The 21,686-nt window shown below is 36.7% G+C and overlaps 1 protein-coding gene across 2 annotated transcripts in view; it reads right to left on the reverse strand.

Annotated features, from left to right (window-relative positions):
• Window positions 1–21,686, reverse strand: part of GBE1 (1,4-alpha-glucan branching enzyme 1) — a 273,138-nt gene that overhangs the window by 41,154 nt on the left and 210,298 nt on the right. Inside the window, exons 13-14 of one of the 2 annotated variants that reach the window (XR_010139153.1) lie at window positions 2,939–3,123; window positions 337–1,346 (exon numbers count right to left, since the gene is read on the reverse strand). Coding sequence is in view for 1 of the 2 variants with exons in the window: in XM_054551665.2 (XP_054407640.2) it covers window positions 1,214–1,346; window positions 2,939–3,123 (318 nt within the window). In the remaining variant the exon portion in view is untranslated. The remainder of the gene's footprint in view (window positions 1–336; window positions 1,347–2,938; window positions 3,124–21,686) is intronic. The other variant, XM_054551665.2, reaches the window with a different exon arrangement.

Here is a 21,686-nt window from a genome sequence, read left to right on the forward strand (position 1 = left end):
TTTTTATTATGTGACAAATATATTTTCCTTATTATTTGAGCCAGCTGAGTAGGAGGGTTTCTTTATTGTAGCTGGAGCCACCCTGACACATAGGACTTCATGTTGGCATCAGGCACCTTGCTCAGGTGGCAGATGCTAATCATTATTACGGCTTCAGGGGACAAGCACATTATTTCTATTGCCTGCTTGAAAAATTGTGCTGATTTGTTGCTAGGTCCTGAATCTGCCATTTTTTTCATGGATCTAGTAACATGTCTTTAAAATATACTGTACATTTCCTTTGTAATAATTATCAAACTTACAATGCCTAATATTTGTAATAATTATCAAACTTACAATGCCTAATATTTATCTTCTTTACTAGTTTAAAAGCTCTATGAGGGCAGTGACTGTATCTGCTAGGAGAATTCCCATATTTACAGTAATCAGCTCAGAGCTGTCACAGAGGTGTTCAGTAAATAGGAACCCAGTAAGTATCTGTAAAATGCATGAAAGAAGGAGTAAATGAACACACAGAGAACATCAAAAACATTCTCCCTGGTTATTTCTATTGCTCACACCTCCCCTGCCTTGCCTTCTTACCAATTCAGGACTACAAAGGTATGCTGTGTCTTGAATTTTAGGAGAAGAAACAGAAAAAGGAAGGATGCTATCATTACAACTACTGTTTGCTCTCTCCCACTGAGTGGAGGAAAATAAACAAGTCTCAGAGGTAACTTACAAAATATTTTCATAGAGTAAAACTACAATCATCTCCAATATTGCTTACTAGCTCTAAATATTATTTAAGAAATATTATTTAAGAAATATTTAGTTACACTTTTTAAAGCCTGGTCCCCTAAGTCCAGAGCCTCTGCTATTATCTCAGAAGACTTCATTTATTGTCTTCTGTGTTGGTGGATGTGGGGACCTGGAGAGCAGGGCTCCATATTGAAACCTTCAGGACAGCAAGATCCACAGCTCTTTCCTTTGATGTGAACCACGTCTGCACTAACCTCTCTGTTTAAAGCCAAAATGAAACTTAGGAATAATTCAGTATAACTGAGCCGAGCAAAGATTTATCCATCAACTATTTTAAGTTCCTCATTTTTCAGATGAGGAAAATGAATGTTTCTGTCATTAAGATCAACCTTAGTCTTTTTTTTTTTTTTGGTCCTATAATGTAATAAAGAAGTGAATGTGGACAGTCATATTCTCTGGTAACAAAAAGGATATTTCCCTGGCAATGCTGTTCCAACTCGGTAGTCAGTGTAGCTCTTGCTTGGATGGAAGTTGAAAATGAAAAGAAGACCTGCTCTTTCAAAAGCAATGATCTTATTGCCTTCATGTTTTTCACTCACATACGCCTGCAAGAAGTAACACACATGTTACATTTAAATATTACCTAGATGCTGCTACAAGTACATTATTTTTTGTCTTTCTCAATAGCCTGGTTATTAAATCAAAAATGAGTATTTCAGAACACTATATTTTTTTGAACATGTTACAATTTTGCTGTACCTAACTGTGAGCCAAGAACAGTCTCAAAAATTGTTTAGTGGAGTATACAAAGCTCACCAGCCACTTGCCAACCTCACAGCACAAATAGAGAAACAGTGTTGTGGCTCAGGTTTTAAGTAAAACCACTGTACCTATACATACTACAAAGTGTTTGTTTGTATATATTAGACCTACTTATAAGTGAATTTTCTTTAAGACTTTTAGTCTCCAGCTTAATGCGGTTAGGTACATAAAATTACTTTTTAAATTTTAATGTAAACATTGTTATTTTAATATAGTTTCTGAAATTATAGTTCTCTTAAACATTTTACGTTTTTACCCAACTTTGTCAGATTCAATGGCAACCTAAAGTCAATTACAATACTTTTTTTTTCTTAATGAAAAGATAAGGTCTGAAAAGAAATTACATCTGTAAACTCTCTTCTTTTATTCATTATCATGTATTTACAGTTGGCTGTGAAAAGCCTTTGCTTTTTCAACACCACCCTCACTCAGCCCCAGCTTTGAGAGGACTTATTGCCATGCATATCCGCAGCACCACTCTTGGTAATTCAGAAATGTGAACTAAAGCTCTAGAGTAAACAGGGTGCCTTTTGGTATTCAACGTTGTTCCTATTGAAAAGGAGCATCATTTTGCTCTCTCTTCTGGAAATAGCATTACTAACAAACGTGATTAGGGCATTCGTGTCATGGAACAAATCTTACTGAATATATAAATACCTTTGTTCAGCCATTAAAAAAAAAAGACTCATAGACACCAAAGTAAAAACACATCAACAGTAATTTCAAACAGCCCCAGTATAAAGTAAATGGATTATAACGAAGACATATCATATGTTAATTTTTGCCAGGATAAAAGAAGCCTGTATACAATTTTCACTTGTTAATTACATTTTCTAAAATTTGTTGAAAACTGAGACGTTAATTCCAGAGGACAGACAGGCTCATGAAAAATACAAAACAGCATGCAGGTATAATGGCATCTATTGAAATGACAAGTTAGAGACCACTAAAGAAGAGAAAAAAAAAAATGAATAAAGAAATTTACATGTTGTCAAAGTAGTTTCTTTATGACAGCATAATTATTTACATAAAAAAGTGCTCCAAACAATTAAGATGTTTCCGCAGTAATTTCCAAAATGGGTTCCCTGCAGAGCTTTTATTGTTTATTTTAACCAATAAAAATACAAATTACTAAATTTAAACAGTAACAACAAACAAACCAGGAAACTAAGCAGGGCATTATGTTTAAGATTTTCATTATGAATTGGAGAGACTTCAGTGACATGTTGTGACAACCTGAAGTATGGTACAGGACACTACACACTGAATCATAAAGTGCTGTTTAAAAGATCTGCATAGAGATTTAAATTGGTTGCCATTCTAGGCATGTACCTCATTGGTGACTAAAACATAGCATTCAGAGTGAAGAGCTTACCTGTGGAGCTGCAAGCCAACCACATCTTTCTTCCAATCTATTCATATCCCTGTCAAAATTATTTAGGAACTTGTAGCGAAGAAGGTCATCATCAGTTAAATGAAACTGCCGTCTGGCATAATGGTAACTCTCATTATTTCCTCTTCTTGGGAAGTCTAACCATTCAGGATGCCCGAATTCATTACCTGAATTAAAAACAAATGTAAATATCACCCTGTAATATTAGAATTTCTTACTAATAATAAATCAATAATTATATGTTTTTAATGTTTTTTAAATTCAGTTTAGGCTATCATTTACTAGACCTGTGTCCTGTGAATGATGTACAGGTGTAGCTCAAAAATAGCACGGTCTAGCACAGGAAGTACCACATTTGGACTCAGAAGCCCAGGGTCCAGCTTCAGTTTGGCTGCTCATTACTTGTTGCACATCTTGGTTTCCACAAGCACAAACTGAAGACAATTATCGATGTCATACTTATTTCATTTCTGAAATAATCTCTGCGATCTCAGAGTAATTTCTGAAATCTCTATTTCTATAATCTGAAATCCGTACAATGCTTGACAACTTCCAAAGGCTTTTTGTGTAGGTTATTTTTTGATCCTCAAAGGAACTCTCTATTTTATTCATTTCACAGATGAGAAATCCAGAGCTCTGGCCAGTTAAGAGACTTGCCCAACTTCACATAGTAGGAAAGCAACCATTAAAATTGAGTTCCTCTCATTAAAGTCCAGTTTTTCCTACCACATCACATTAGGCAAATATCTTGTAAACTTCAGGTGCTAAGGAAACTCAGGTCATTACTTTTACTATGAATTTTCCATATTTCTTTTTCAGATCTATTTCTTACTACTAGAGTGTGTACCTTTCATTTCAAGTGTGCCTGCATGCTTATGCTTATTCTTCTGTGTGTTTAGCTGAGACCCCTGGCTGGGGATTTATATAATATTATCTCTCACTATAATGATCAGAACCAGAAACCCAATAAACTTAAAAATAAAATAAAACAGTAACAAATATATAGTTTCCATTTTGAGAATCAATTTTAGATATTAGTCATCTAACCGATTGGTTCTTATTGTTACCCTTAAGTTCAATTTCTACTTTAAGCCTTCTTTTCTTTCTCTAAAAATTAAATGCTACTTTCCAAACTTTTCTTTCAGTGCTACAATGAATTATTGCTGTGATTTTCTAATTAGTGCTACAAATTTCTAATTAATGCTGCAAATTTCTAATTAATGCTATAAATTTCTCCAATGAGTTAGAAAGTATCATAGCCAATACAAATGTGTCCTACTTCAAATAAACTGCATATTAATATTATAACAAATAAAAACTAATAAACTAGGATGTAATTCAAAATAATTTACTGCAGAGGTGCTTTAAATAGTGAACTTTACACTAAGAAATTCTGCAACTTACATTTAACTTTTCAGGACCACATTCATCCAAATAAAAATATCATCCAAATAAATAGGTGTATAGCAGTTTCTTAAAAATTAAAGTGTCTACAAACATTTTGCTCAATTCAAATTTCAGTCTAAATGATAATATTTCTTAAGATGTTGTCCACAGTGTGTCATAGCAGAGAGCCGACTTTATGAGGCTATATTAGGATGCTTTAAATTGACACAAGGAATGTCCCTCTGCTATATTTAAAGGTCCTATCTAGGTCTAAAATCTGATTCACATCAGCCCAAGGTATACCCATGGCACAGCTTACTCCTTCAACCATGAAACTAGCAAAATAATGTACCTGCAGAATTGCAATTGGAGCAATCTTTACTGATAATGAAGGGACTTCCAGTCTGGGAACAAGTATATGTCCACATACCAATCAAAGGACTAGCGGGATTTTAACTAGTGGATGATTTACGAGAGACTAGAAATGCCATGAGGTAGCGATAGTATATTAGCCTACAAACTGGATCCAGGCTTCCTATAGGCAAAATACTTTTCTTCTGGGACAGCCGTGGATCTCTGGGTTGATCCCAGTATTAATAAGCAATTCCTTTAGCCCTCTTCCATCGAGACTGTTACATCATTGTTATCATGATGACAGTAGAAGCAGCAGCACATGCTTAATTTCTGTTTATCATGTGCCAGGCACAATTGTAGGCATTGCACATGAATTAACCCTATCTTCGACAATTGTCTAAGGTAGGTAATATTATTATTTCAATTTTACAGATAAGGAAACTGAGGCACAAAGATGTTACACAGTAAATAAGGAGTTGGGCCTGTGAACCCAGCTAGTCTGGTTTCAGCCCCCTGACTCTTAATTACTACTATAGCATGTTGTGCACAAGTAAATTCTATGGAAATACAGGGCCAAGAATGACCAACTTCTCATACCTGGACAGAGATTCCAGGTATGTATCAGATGCACAAATGCATCAGAGTGAGAAAGTGAGATGTAGTAAAAAGTTCAGTTTAGCCACAAAATAAGACTTGTGGTAAGGAGATAAAGCAGGATCATTAGGACGAACCACATACATTTTGTACCTTATATTGCAGGCATTAGGGAATCAAAGGCTATTTTAAAGTAGGGAAATGAGAATTCCAAATGTGTTTATTATTAAAATATCTCTGGTACCATGTGGAAAAAAGACTGGATATCAGGGAAAGTTGAATGGTAGGAAAACTGGTATGGAATCCAATGTATAACAGATGATGAGATTCTGTGGAAATGGAGAAAAGAATGATCGATTCAAATGGCATTTCTGAGATGGAAATAACAAGATTTGATGACAGACTGACTGAATGGAGACGGTGAGGAAAAGGAAAGTCGGAATGCAATTTTGAAGTTTTGAGTTCAGGAGGCTGAATAGTGACAGCGTTAACTACACTAGAGGAAAACGGTGACAGAAAGTTTGGGGTAAGAAGATAATGAGTTCAATTTTAGGCCTGCTAAATTTAAGACACGAAGGATACATCAGCATCTGTAGATTTAGAAGAATGATAAAAATAAGGTCCTGAAACTCAAGAGAGAATTGTAGGTGGGGAGAAAGAGTAATTTATAAAGCCTCAATAAGCAAAGATAATGAGAGCCACCAGAGAAAAAACACCATGGCCAGCATACCAAGGAACTGAAGGCAGAAAGAAGCCATGTCAGGGAAGACTGAGAGCAATGGTTAGCAGGGTAAAGGGGACATTAGAAGAAAACATAGAAGGCTAAGAAGAGTCCCAAGGATGGTGGTCGGTAGCATTAAATGCTACCAAAAAATAAAATCATAAATAAGAACTTGCTACATGATCTCCCCTCGGATGCAGAAATCAGATGGTGTAAAGCTATGCTTTGCAATCTATACTACATTCCAGAATCACCAAGGAAGGCTGTTAAAAATGTTCACCCCTACCCCCAATGATATGGACACATTACTTCTGGAGTGATTAATAGGCTAGAATCTACAGTTTATCAACTTCTCCGTAATATTGTGAAAGTAGTCAGTTATATAACATGATGCCCATGGATGCAGATTTCCAAGTCAGCAAGACTTGGGTTTAAATCACAGCTATGCCACTTATGAGTGATGTGAATATAGGCAATGTAATCTCTCTAGTGCTCGGTTTCCTTATCTGTAAAATCATCATTCTGAGGAGAGAACCAGCTGCCCACACAGGGAACAAGGATGAATCCAAAGGGTTGCTATAGCTATTTGGCTCTTCTTCATACAGGTTTTCATGGAATGGCCTTATTCCATTCTTTAAAGTGCTGAAGTTCTGCACAGATGCATTTATTCATATTTTAATAATACAAACATATATCCCAAAGCCAAATATTAATGTGCTTTGAATCATCTACTGTTTTAGATCTTAAAGACAGAATTGAAAATGAAAATAACGTTGTTACAAGACACCCAGACTGATAGGGTAAATCAGATTACTATGTTAGGAATCCTATATCCACCCTCATGGAAGCCTCACTATTCTACATGTTCACCTTGCAAAGCCTCTGAACAAGCTCTCAAAGGTTATTTGTAGTTTAACTGGCAGTTGATTATATACCACTTAAAATTAACATTTTAGGCACTATCTAAAAGTAGAGTTCTGCTCTGGCTAGAACACTCCTGGCACCTGATGACCTCCCCAGCTTCCCATTTCTTCCTAGCCTGCTGAGAAAATGTGACCTGAGGTCACGCTGTTGCTGCTTGCTATCTTTACCAACCGCCTTGGGTAGATTAATGAGGTGAAAACAACAAATTCATTTTCACTGTATACTTTTGCTTGCTCTTAGTATCTTGCCTTGGTAGTGGAGTTTTCAATAGTACAGAAATGAATGGTGAGTTTGACTAAAACTATCAGAGGATGGTATTAACTCATCGCACAATCTGATTAAAAGCTAAGTAACTGCTCCCCAGGAAAAGACACACACACACACACACACACACACACACACACACACACCACGATACAGCCTCAGAGGGTTCACGGACTCCATAAAAATGTGAAATTACACTATTATCATTTATTTCTAACATTCCAGTGTGAAAAATTCACATGCTTATAATCTACAGCATAAATAAAGGTGATGGGCTGCAAGTTGCCCCCCCCACCTCGCCCAAATTCATATGTTGAAATATTAACTGTTAATGTGCTGGTACTTAGGTGATGGGGCTTTGGGAGGTGATTAGGTCAAGAGGGTTGAGCCCTCATGAACAGGATTAATGTTGTTAGGAAAGAAGTCCCAGAGAGCTCCCTTGTTTCTTCTGCTGTGGAGGATACGGTGAGAAGACAGCCATCTGTGAGCCAGGAAATAGGGCATCACCAGATATCAAATCAGCCAGTGCCTCGATCTAGGACTTCCCAGCATCCAGACTATGAGAAATAGTTTTTGTTGTTTAAGCCACCAAGTCTATCGTGGTTTGTTATAGCAGGACAAACAGGCTAAGATAATAAGGACTGAAGAGTAGCATAATTACAATTAAATAGGTAAGGCATGTAAATTATTTAGAAGCATATACAATACATAGTATGTGCTCAATAAATATTGACTTCTATTACAATGTTTTATTTTTCTTTTATTTATTAATTTATTAAGTAATCCACTTATAGAAATATTTTTAAAAATCACAATTACACACACACAGATGTTACAAAATAATGTTTTTCTTTTGATAAACACTGTATTTATTTTTGTCTATATCCACATCTGTATATTTATATCTATATTGATACCTATACATACATTCATACCTATCTACCAACTACCTACAACTTGTTTTTGAACAAAGATAGACTTGTATTACATATTATTTTGAAATTTAAAATGAGCATTTTGCATATCAATAAGTATGCATCTCCATGATGGTATTCCATTGTGGACCATGTAATGAAATTTTACTTAACCAATCACCTTAAGCTAGTAATTTTGACTTTTTGTAATATTTCTGTGTTATAAAAAATCACCAGTCTTTTAAATGTATCTTTGTACACCTGTCTGATATTTCCCTAACATAAACTGAATAAATATAATATCTGCTCAAAGGTAAACAACAGATATTCTAGGATCAAACATTTCCCAAGTTTTGAACACTGCTCATGATTCAAAGATACAGGCACAAGTTAGTAGATTCTCCTGAAAATAATTTTCAACACACAAATTATATTCCTTAATGTATATGTTTAGGATTCTACTTTAAAAGTAGAATATACATTAATGTATATGTTTAGGATTCTACTTTAAAAGTATTTTTCATCATTTATATTTAATGTTTCATTTTAGTGCCCTCTAAGATATATCAATTTAAAATATTCATTTATCATTTCAATACCATATAATGGTATTGAAAAATTAGTAAGCATTAAGAAAAAATTCATCTGGGGACTACTAGAGGCAGGAGAGAGAAAGCAGGGAGGGCTGAAAAACTACCTATTGGGTACAATGTTCACTACCTGGGTGACGGACATTCACACCCCAAACCTCAGCATCATGCAATATATCCACATAACAAACTGCACATGTACCCCCTGCATCTAAAATAAAAGTTGAAATTATTTTTAAAAAGTAACTAATTTTTAAATGGAGAAATTTAATTACATGAGGTTAATTTCAGTACTTAGAAAAATCTGAGAAAAAGGAAAAAGCACACAAAATATTTGGTAATATTTGGTAATGTAACTCATTTTAAGATTTTGTTTATATTTTAACTTTTACTTCATTTATCAAGTATAAATTCACTACTTTAAAGAGCATCTCAAGAAGCGTATTCATATAATATGTAATATGAAATTAAATTTCTAAGTTAGAAAATAGAACTTTAAAAAATTCAAAATAGGGTAATGATTCTATTTTATTAGAAAATCATTTATTAATCCCTATTAGGCATTTAGATTTTCTGAAAATGTTCCTTCAGAGAGGCCTCTTTTTAGACTGAAAAATATAGAAAGTTGCATATAACATAAGAGAGACAGAAAAATTGTATCAGTGATTGTAGACAAAACATTCTACAGGGTGGCTCTGAATGTTTTCTCTGTTGTAAACGAGCTGACAAGGGGCAAATTAAGTTTAATGTAGACAAATGCAACATTAAATTTCATATTTGGTTCCAAACCATAAACACAAGCATAAAATAAATGGAAGCAAATCACAGAAACACTTTCAAAGTGACCTTGGGATAATAGTGAACCATTCTTAAGGCTGGAGAGAGAAAACTGGAAAATGCCTGTTAGTATCCTACACTAGCTCACAGCTCACAAACCTAACGAAGAAAAATACTATCATTAAAACAAGTTAAGAATGTCCTTCTCAGCTATGATCTACAAATTACTTAGGATATATGGCAGTAATTGAGACAGTACAGTGAAATATGGTGACCCAAATGAGCCTATAAGTAAGGGCTGCTGTGTACAAAAATGGATCAGAAATCTAAATTTATTCAGGTGATGGCAAACAATATAATTGATTTATTTTAGTATAGATGACTTGAGAGAATGCAAACAATATGATCTGAATCAGCATTTGAATTTAAGCAATATGTATATTCCTAAATTATACATGAATATGATAGGTATACATACATATATACATAATACATGTATATGTTCCTCAATGAATGCAACAGGTGTTCACAACTTGGGGTTCATGAATTTCTAATGATTTTCTAATATTTCATGCAAAATGTTGTATGTATGTTCACATGTATTTTTCAGAGAAGGGAAATGTGTTCTTTGGATTCTCCAAGCATCCAAAGATTAAATGTATTTGTGAAAGAACCATTCACTATATTAGAATGTCAGCAACTAGAAGAATGGGTCACAAGTAAGGGCTTTTAAGCAAAATAAAAAAGAAAAGTAGAAAGCTAAGTTGAAGGAAGCATTTTTAAAACCTTTGGCTGGTTTATTCAACAGATAAGAGGCTTAGAAAAGTCACATTTAAACTAACTGTAGCGCACAGAGGCAATGACTGTGACAGTTAAGAACAATAGTTCTGAGTCCAAAATACGCATTACAAGTAATCTGGCACTAACCATCAAAGCATGATCGTTCTGCTCATTAAATTATGATTATGATCAGTAGTGTAAGACATAGAATGTTCCTCGATTCAAAATGAAGAGAGGATAATCATTTTTTGAGCCATCACTTGGGACCCTTTCTAAGAGAATTCAGAATTCATGACATGATTCATTGCATTCAATATAGTAACAGAACTGGGTGCTCCTAGAAATGAGAAATCTGAAAACTTTGGCTAAACCTTAAAACAAAATCACGGAAGCAGGTGACTAACATTGCTATAGTTAATGATTCTAAAAAAGTCTACCAAGTTCCTTCTCTCTAGTTCCATTTCCTCCTTACACAGCCCCATTCATGTCTGGTTAATTGTGAAAAACCTCTAAGCGCAAAATTCCGATTGGGACTCCTTCTCCTGTAATTAATTTTTTTGCTGTTTGATGTAAAGGTCCAAACTATAAATTGACAAGAAGCCAGCTGGTACAGTGATGAAATTCAAGGCAATATAACTAATGAAAAAGCCCCAGCTCTGTTGGCTGAACATTTTGATTAGCAGGTTTGTGTATTTTGTTTCTGTAAACTATAATGCATACTAATTTTACCTAGGAATTAATTAAAGTACATCAAAGCCTCCATGCTGTGGATGTTACATAATTTGTTATTGTTCCCCAGTTTACATGTATATAAAAATAATGTATAGTCCTAATGAGAATATAAAAACGTTAGCTCCTACTCCTCTTTACTGTACTAAATACTAACTTTTAAAAGAAAATATCTATATTAAAATGAAATTCTTTGGCTTGTCTCCGGTATTGCAGTGAGTACTTAACTCACCAAAGTGTGAAGCACAGCACAAAGCAATTTTTTAAACCAGGGCCTGTGATTTTTCTTTAAAAAAAAAAAAAAACAAAACTTGCGATCACCGCCCCTGCTCCCTTTGATACTAATCAGTGTGGTTACGGGAAGGGGCCACATCTAATGTTTCTCTTTCATTCTCCACAGCAAGCTCCAGTGCACTGCACCTACAACAGAGTCTCCTTAAATATTTGTTAAGATTTGATGTTTTCCTCTGTAATTATTAAATGTCCAACATAATTTCTCTGGAGGCACAGAAGCAAAATATAGTGATCAGAACCAGAAGATGAGAGAAAGGATGACATGCTGGATGAGGCCAACAAAACAGAACTCAGTGCTCAAGAGAACAGGATTTATCATTACAGTCTATCACAGCCTCCCTTTTGCCTCCAGACTGTGAATGGTATGTAATTCTTTGTTGATATCAAGCGTGCGTGTGTGTGTGTGTGTGTGTGTGTGTGTGTGTGTGTGTGTGTGCATGCCAGTTGTACTCCACCAGTCCACTCTTTTCCATGGTTTCACTTTCCATGGTTTCAGTCAACTGTGGCCTGAAAATATTAAATGGAAAATTCCAGATATAATTCATAAGTTTTAATGCACGCCCTTCAGTGTAGCATGATGAAATCTTGTGATGTCCTCCTGCATCCCAATCCAGATGTGAATCATCACTTTGCCCAGCATCTCTGCACTATCCACTACCTGCTCATCAGTCATTTAATGGCCATCTCAGTTATCAAACAGACTGCCATGGTATTGCTGTGCTTGTGTTCAAGTTAACTTTATGTTATTTTGAATGGCCCCAAAGCACAGGTAGTGATACTGGCATACTGTTATAATAGTTCTATGTTATTATGTATTACTGTTGTTAATCTCTTACTCTGCATAATTTATAAACTTTATTATAGTTACATATGTAAAGGAAAAAAAAACAGTGTATATAGGGTTCAGTAAAACATGAAGTTTCAGGCATCCACTGAAGAACATACCCAGTGGAAAAGGAGAAACCACTGTACACGCACATACACACACACACACAAACTCACACACACAAACTCACACACACACACAAACTCACACACACTCTCACTTTAAATACACACACCTGTACACACTTATATTACAGGCAACAGTCCTGATGAGAATATTAAAAACAAAAAAACAAACTCCTAACTCTCATTCCTCGTAACTGTACCAGGTTTGTCAGAGGTGTCTGAACCAGAGCAACTCCATCTTGAAGAGGGGCTGGGTAAAATAAGCATGAGACCTACTGGGCTGCATTCCCAGACGGTTAGGCATTCTAAGTCACAGAATGAAACAGGAGGTTGGCACAAGGCACAGGCCATAAAGACCTTGCTGATAAAACAGATTGCAGTAAAGAAGCCAGCTAAAACCCACCAAAACCAACATGGTAACGAGAGTGACCTCTGGTCTTTCTCACTGCTCCACTCCAACCAGTGCCATGACAGTTTACAAATGCCATGGCAACATCAGGAAGTTCCCCTCTATGGTCTAAAAGTGGGAGGCATGAATAATCCACCCCTTGTTTAGCATATAATCAAGAAAATAACCATAAAAATGAACAACCAGCAGCCCTGGGGCTGCTCTGTCTATGGAGTAGCCATTCATTCATTCCTCTACTTTCTTAATAAACTTGCTTTCACTTTACTCTATGGACTCTCCCTGAATTCTTTCTTGCCTGAGATCCAAAAACCCTCTCTTAGGGTCTGGATCAGGACCCCTTTCCGGTAACATCTTTCTGGCCACCATGGAAGGATCAATACTAAGGAAACTCCTGACCCAAAGACTAACTTTGGGTAAGTGGTGGGGTCCAGCAACATCTTTCTGGCAGATCATGGAAGAGAAGAAACTAAAGAGACCCCCAACCCAAAGGAAAATCACCTGCATGTACCAATTGGCCAACTTTGGGTACATGGGGTGCATATACCCGAGTGAAGAGTGGGATTGGATTAGAGGCCCAATTTAAGGGAGTCAGAGTCTCTCCTAAGACAGATTTAAAGGCTCCTCTCAGTAAAAGGCAAGGAAGCTTGACTGAACTCGGGTTCGAGGCCCAACTTAGGAAGGTTAGAGTCCTTTATAAGATTTAGGGGGTTAGTGGACCCTCTTAGTAAAGTCCTCGGACAAGAACGGGTTCAGCACTATGGGATGTTAACTGCTATGCTCTTTGGAGTAATCTGCTTTGCAGTCTTTGCTGACAGTTGCGGGTGACAGAATTACACAAGTAAAGGACCATGGGAAATGGGGAGTTTTTTCCTCCCTCAAAGGGGAAATTTGATAATTTTCCTCTTTGTTGCAGCTTGTTAGCCAGGGCTTTGGTGCAGCCAGCCAGGTCACTGGGGCCACTCAGGGCAAGGGAACCCAGAAGCCTGGCATGCCAGCAAAAGGATAAGAATTTCTTACTAGTCAGACTTCTAGGTTCGTTTGTTCTCTCTCTCTCTCTCTTTCTCCCTCTGGGCAAACTGGTTGAATGAATGGTAAAAATCACTGTTTATCTTCTCTGTAAATGTTCGATTAATGGGAAAAAAGGATCCATGAGGCTAATCTTAAGCTGTAGTGAATCTGGTGTGCTTTGTGTGCCTTTCTGTATTGTTTGGTCATAAAGAAGGGTATCTTAGGATAGAACGCTGGCCTAGGACACCATAAGCCTGCTGTTCAAAATGGCCCAGAAAACTGGTCAGTTACAAACTTCGCTGCAGGTCCCTGAAACAAAACTGAATGAAGTTCTCCTCTTCTCTTGTTCTAGATCCTTGGGCGCTTGACCTTTTAACCACATGGCAGTACTTTCTCTTGGTCTCTGCCATCACAATGGCTGCTCAGGTTCAGGGTTCAATTCCTGGCTTAGGAAATGAGTCCTTTCTGGTTTGATATCGGTGTGACATTTGCCATTTTTTAATTCTCTTCCCCTCTAGGAACCATCTTTGGAGTAATCTGCCTTGCAACCAGAATTTGGCTCAAAACAGGTTTTTCTTAGAGCACTAATCGACACTTTAATGAAAAATTGTAAAGGTTATAAAAATTGTAAGGGTTAAAAAAGGTTTATGAGTATCTTACCTTATGGTCAAGCACTAAAATTGGGTAGATATGTCAATGAATTTTATTAAGAATTGGTTTTAACATTAATAGTACACTAATGTAAAGGTGAAATTTGGCTTATTTGGTACAAAAATCATACAGGAAGCACTGTCACATGTGAAACAGTGTCTGGCTTTCTTGGGGCTATATTTGTGTAAATATGTTGTTGGTATGTGTTCCAAAATTATGTAAAACTCCTCTAATTCTAATAGGACTTAGTGTATGTTATTATAATTGTTACATAAAATCATATGCCAGAAAGGTAACCAAATTTGTCAATCATGTTTTTAACTGTGGCTGCCCTAAAAGATTTTGTCATTCACAGAAAATTGTTGTGTTGTTTTGATCCTCTTCAAAAGATTGTTTCATAATCAGTGAAAGGACTTTGATAGTTGCTCTTAAATGCAGGTTTCTGATTACTCTGAATAACTTTGGAATAGAGGAAAAACATTAAGGACTCTCATGAGAGCTGAAATGTTTATGACTATCAAACAGAAACAGGAGTTAACTGCATGGACTAAACTAATGTAAGATTAAAGAAACTTTTTTGACATTTTGCTTAAAAATTGCTGATCATTTGCTTTGTTTTTCAGAGTCAAGGTAACTTCTTTTAACCTACTTGCAGCTTTTAACAATTAAGTAAAGTATACTCCTGTGAACAAAATTTGAAGCATATTTGTTTCTCTCTACTTAATTTCTCCAGAATTTGGAAACTATTTGTGAGTATTCCTTTTTTTTTTTGAGATGGAGTCTTGCTCTGTCACCCAGGCTAGAGGGCAGTGGTGTGATCTCACTCACTGCAACCTCCACCTCCCTGATTCAAGCGATTCTCCTGCCTCCACCTCCTGAGTAGCTGGGATTACAGGTGCCCACCACCACGCTGAGCTAATTGTTGTATTTTTAGTAGAGATGGGGTTTCACCATCTTGGCCAGGCTGGTCTCGAACTCCTGACCTTGTGATTCACCCTCCTCAGCCTCCCAAAGTGTTGGGATTACAGGAGTGAGCCACCACCTCCAGCTGGGTATTCTTAATTTATGGCAATACAGTTATTTGCATAAGTGCAATAAGAATCTGTTTTCTTTTGTAACAGGAAACAATTAGCGAAACTGGTTATTTTACCAAGGCATTGACTGGAATGGTGTGCTTTCCTTTAAGGAACTGAACTTGACTTTAAAGCCAATAAAAGCCTCTTGGGAAAACTGGCCTCATACCTTGTCTACACAGTCTCTGTATAGGGTTCTTGACCAGTGATAAGCAAAGAACGTCACTTTCTGATAAGCCCAGGAGCCCCAAGCTATCTTGTGACTTCAAGAGTAGAGGAATTTATCCAACTCATAGATGTTTGAGGTTACAAACCCATGGCTGGGCTCAACTTAAAAAATAAGTCTTATCTGAGATTCCTTATGCAACAGAATTCCAAAGCCAACTAAAAAGTCTATATCAAAAATAATTATTCTTGCTGTACTTTACACAAATAAACAGGCCAAGCATAATAAGGCAAATCAATCTTACCATAATTTGTCTCTAGTAAAAATGGGAAACTGGAGAGAGAAATTAAATGACAAGAACTATAGTTCGCTTGTTATTATTAATAGATTCTAGTCTCATCAGTTGTTTTTGAGTTTTTTCCTGCAATTTAGGCTGACCCTGCTTACTCCTGTAAACCAACCTGTGATCTCTGGATGCTGCTCAAAAGAAATAAAAAGGATGAGTAATATAAAAATCTGGAGTCAATATTCTAATTCTGGGAACACTGGAACTGGCTAGCAACCCCATAACGGCTTGGTTCCAACAATTGCCCTGTTCATGGAAAGCCTTCTAATTCAGTTTACTTGGGATAATTTTACTTACTTTACTTTACTCTTGTGGAATACATTGCTGTTTTACTCCACGTGTAGGAATGCAGGATAAGCTTACTCAATGTTCTCTTAAACTGGACACTTATTAATCTTCCAGATATCACCTTTTTTTTAGCACTCAAGAGTTATGAATGGCTGTCACATACCAATGCTTTCTGACTGAGCTCCTCTCTACCCTGAATGCAAGAGACTGAAGAGCTCGGTAGGAGCTCGGTAGGAATATCATTGCTCTTATTCAGCCTGAAGAAATTACAGAAGATGGATCTTCATCCCTCTATAACCCTTAAGAGTTCTCTTATAAAATGGAGGGAGAACATATGTCAGAGGTGTTTGAATCAGAGCAACCCCATTTTGAATAGGGACTAGACAAAATAAGACTGAGACCTACTAGGCTGCATTCCCAGATGATTAGGCATTGTAAGTCACAGAATGAGACAGAGGTTGGCACAAGACACAGGTCATAAAGACCTTGCTGATAAAACAGGATGCAGTAAAGAAGCCAGCTAAAACCCACCAAAACCAACATGGCAATTAGAGTGACCTCTGGTCATCCTCACTGCTACACTCCCACCAGCGCCATGACAGTCTACAAATGCCATGGCAACGTCAGGAAGTTACTCTATGTGGTCTAAAAAGAGGAGGCATGAATAATCCACCCCTTGTTTAGCATATAATCAAGAAATAACCATAAAAATGAACAACCAGCAGCCTTTGGGGCTGCTATGTCTACGGAGTAGCCATTCGTTCATTCCTCTACTTTCTTAATAAACTTGCTTTCACTTTACTCTACGGACTCTCTCTGAATTCTTTCTTGCCTAGATCCAAGAACTCTCTCTTGGGGTCTGTACAGGGACCCTTTCCTGGTAACAGAGTCACTGTTTTAAAACAAAATGCTTTGGTCTCGACTTTCTCTCATGTCTTTCTCATGCACACTCCTCCTTTAAAAGATACAAGCCAAAGAATATATTCTAAGCCCCATGTTAAAGTGGTCATATGTTTAACTATAACAGAAGAATACAACTTTAGAACTACTTAAGCGTAACTGTGTATCAGATAACATGCTTAATTGCTTAATATACATCAGCATCATCCCTGTTCTCATAGAACTTACAATTTAATAGGAGAGATTTTACACAACCATAAAATATCCATTTCCTTAACATGATGGGGGGTGCTGGACAAGAGAGATCAAAAGAAGGCTTAAAGGATCTGTAAAAGTTAAAGAAAGTAGTAGGAGAGTGTGAAAGGAAAATAAATCCTGGGGCCCCAGAATCACTAAGCTAAAGGGAAAAGACAAGCTGGGAACCGCTTCTATTCAAAGTTACCCCTCTGCTCACTGAGGTAAATGCATATCTGATTGCCTCCCTTGGAGAGGCTAATCAGAAACTCAATGCAACCATTTTTCTCTCATCTACCTATGATCTGGAAGCCCCCTCCCCACTTCCAGTTGTCCCACCTGTCCTTCAAGTTGTCCTGCTGTTTTGGACTGAACCAATGTTCATCTTACATATAACTGATGTGTCATGTCTCCCTAAAATGTATAAAACAAAACTGCTCTGACCACCCTGGACACATGTCATCAGGACCTCCTGAGGCTGTGTCCGGGCACACATCTTCAACCTTGGCAAAATAAACTTTCTAAATGAACTGAGACCTGTCTTAGATATTCAGGGTTCACAGTGATATGAGACAAATGCTCCTGTTCCATCTAATCATGCCATGGTGACAAATATCCATACGCCCAATTCTAGAAGAGCTGAAAGGGGCCAGGAATGTGGTGCTGAATGTTAGAACTAGGGAAGCATGCTGGGTCCATACCCTCACTCTACCCCTGCTCTCCCAGACCTCCTCCTGATAAATTATGTATAACATCTTGAAACAACAGCCGAATGAGCCATGGGCACTTGGAAAACAATTTTCAACTTGAACTTTGGTTGATCTGGCCAAACCCATCAATCCTTTGTGTTATCTACATGATTACAATTGCTTTGGGTGATTAAGTTCTCATCAATAAGGCAAAGACAGGATAGTGGGTGAACTAAATTCTTAGGTCCAATGTTAAGAAGGTCATCAAAATAGACCAGGCGTGGTGGCTCACGCCTGTAATCCCTACACTTTGGGAGGCCGAAGCGGGTGGATTACCTGAGGTCAGGAGCTCAAGACCAGCCTGGCCAGTGTGGTGAAATCCTGTCTCTACTAAAAATACAAAAATTAGCTGAGTGCAGTGGCAGGCACCTGTAATCCCAGCTACTCAGGAGGCTGAGGCAGGAAAATTGCTCGAACCTGAGAGGTGGAGGTTGCAGTGAGCTGAGATTGTGCCACTGCACTCCAGCCTGGGAGACAGAGCAAGGCTCTATCTTATAAAAAAAGAAAAAAGAAAAAAAAAAAAAGAAGGCTGTCAAAATAAACAAACAAAAAATAATTTTCATCAGCAATGTCCATAAGTGCAAAATCAGATTTCTATATTCCGCATAAATGTGGCAGAATGAATATAAACACACTTATAAACCAGTTTTATTTGAAATGCTAAAGACTTATTAGCATTACTATATTGAACGGTAATTATACATCTCTTAATTCCTTTTTTTAAAATTGAGAAAATGGAAGATGATTTTAAATAAATGAAATGTAAAATAATCACAATATTAAAATAAAAGCAAAATCATTTATTGAGAGCCTCCTATATACACGGGCTTTGTGCTACAATTATTAACAGTTACTTCAAAAAATAATCTTCACAAAAACCCTTCAATATGGGAGGGAACATGATTTCTGTTTTCAGATAATAGATCAGAAAAGTAATGTGACTTTCTAAGGTTATACAGGTATGAAGTATCAAGACTAGTATTCGAACTTAGATGTCTCTGTGTACGTTTCATTGTATCTGGCACTAAGTACATGATTTGCACAACATTAACTAGAAATCTATTATGAATGTACAGGCATTAGGGAAGGTAATGAAAGAGCTATAAAAAGATGTGCAAGAGTGTACTTCCAATTCCACTATCAAGTGTACAAATGAAGTCTATTTATCACTGACCTCTGCTTTCTTTGTACCTTGCACATCCTGCTACTGCTGGTGTTAGGATTCCACGTTGTAGCTGTTTGGTCTCCTGAGAGTTTTTTTTTTTAAACTCCTGCAAAAAGGCTTTCGTGTTCTCCTGTGCGTCCACTTGTACTCGGATATATATTTTTTTCTTTACTAATGAAAGTATTTAAATAGCGTTATGCTGTGTTTTGTATGTGTGTGTTTGTATTGTTTTTGCCGATCTTTCTATTAGACTGGGGACAGATATCCTATATTTTCATCTATTATTTCCACTACAGGAAGCATTCAGTATACACTCAAAGATTTATTAAATAAATGTTGAAAGGAAAAAAAATAAAGTAAATGATGTCTGCTTGCATTAGTAGACTATGTATTCCTTATGGAAAATGTCTTTTTTTTTTTTTTGAATACCCAGTTGAAGTATAGAGACAGATAAAAAAGTGTCTAACAAATGTTTCTTTACAGATGCAAAATGGGTTTCTATGAGAGCCATAAGAAAAAAAAAAAACACAGACAGAAAGTACAACGGGGTAGAAAGAGGGTGGATAAAGAGGAACATATCTATACCATCAGGGAGAGAAATATTTAAATCAGAAGAGAACAGATAAAGCACTTCAGTTGTCTGTTTATCAGAGGTTAGGTTTCCTTTTCTGAATGCCACACTAATAGGAGACACAATTTCAAATGTTCACGTTGCTGTTCATACTTTGACCTATATGCCATTTTTTGGCACATTTTTAAATTTAAAATAAATAATAAAAATATAATAAGACGAGGATAAGACAATGAACAAAGCAAATGAGACTAAATCGAGAATGAGCGTTATACTTTTGCACACAATGTTGTAAGAACCAGATATTATTTTCTTAATACAAATTTTCATAGCATTTCACCATTCATTTTGAAGCCATTCTGATGTTGCATGAAACAGGAGACTCAAAATACTCTACTGGGAGAAAATTAGCTACACAAAGGAAATGGGTGGGGGGGGAAGGTTATTTTACAAAATTCAAACTGAATTCAGATTTTTTGCAAGTTAAGTTAAAAATGACTCAGAAAATAATTTGCTAATGGAGAACCTTGTAAAAATGTATAAATGTTTTGCATGTGAATAAGGCACCAACTGAAAGATTCCACACCATTTTAAGTAGTAGAAAATAAGGCAGAAAAACGGGATATGAAAGCAAGGAATAAATTAGCCGACTATGAAATTGATTCTACACATGTGGCTTTGTGGCTATTGCAACTTTAGGTTTAGACTCAAAAGTTTAGTAGTGAAGACAGACTGTGCTACTTTGTTTGCCTATGATTAGGATATGCTACCGCTAAGTCAGAGTTCCTGTGGTCACAGCAAACACACATAGTGACAGAGGTTAACAAACTTCCCTAGTCAATTACTCTTTAAGAGCTAAGAACAGACATTTAAAAGGGAAGCACACGGCCACAGGGGAAAAAAATAAAAAAGATTAGTAAGAATGTGTTTCCTTAAATACTCAGAATTTGATAACTGACATCGGTTTAATTGAATACTGGTATCATTCCAGGCTGGTGGAGTGTTTCTGTAAGAATCCAAGGCTTGTTCAAGGCACAGCCGGCTGCTGCTTTTCTAGGTTTCCATCTCCCACAGCCTTTCTTCTGTAGTCAGAGCTCTAACTCTCCAAGTAGAGAGACTTATCTATCTGCTTATAACTTAATCAAAGAGCCTGTATTGGTTTGCCTTTGGATGATGCTTCTATTGCTCCAGGTTCCTGCCAACAGCTAGTTAGCCTTGTCTGCTTCCCTGCTATCAGCTCTTGCTTCCTCTCAGGCCACTGGTGCCAAAGAAAGGAGAAAAAAGTTCCATAGCAGCATGACAGCTGGTGGGAAACACTGTGAACTTCTTCCCACAATAAGAAGAAAAGGTTCTCAGTGTTTGTACTTGCTTGCTTCAGCCCTCTCCCTTTGCTCTGGGTAATGCTGATTTTGATTTTTGAAAAATGTGACTATAAAGTTATGAATTGGGCTATCAAATGGCTTTGAAGGTAATAAAAGGGAGAATTCAAACATATACAGGTTGAACATACATAAACAAACAATCTTAGTGTCTTTACGATAATGGCACTTAAACACAAATCTTTTGTCACAACATACAAACTACCACCCTCCATATAGGTAAACCATAAACTCTTCCATATGGCTAACTCATTCTTTGTACATCTACAGGAGACAAAGCTCTAAATGACAGAACTAGTATAGCAAAGGAAAGAACACAGACGTGAAGCAATATAGTTAGTAACTTAATGGGTGCTGCATTTAACTTTTGTCATATCAACAGTTTCATTACTTAAATTATGCCATTTGGAGGCGCTCATCTCTACTATTCACACCCAGCTGAGTAAAGTTTCTTTGCTATCTTTTGTACTTTATCTCCCAATATGCAGACCCTGCTTCAAAGAGCCAGATGAC

The sequence above is a fragment of the Pongo abelii genome, chromosome 2, assembly GCF_028885655.2.
Source record: "Pongo abelii isolate AG06213 chromosome 2, NHGRI_mPonAbe1-v2.0_pri, whole genome shotgun sequence".
Lineage (NCBI taxonomy): Eukaryota > Metazoa > Chordata > Mammalia > Primates > Hominidae > Pongo > Pongo abelii.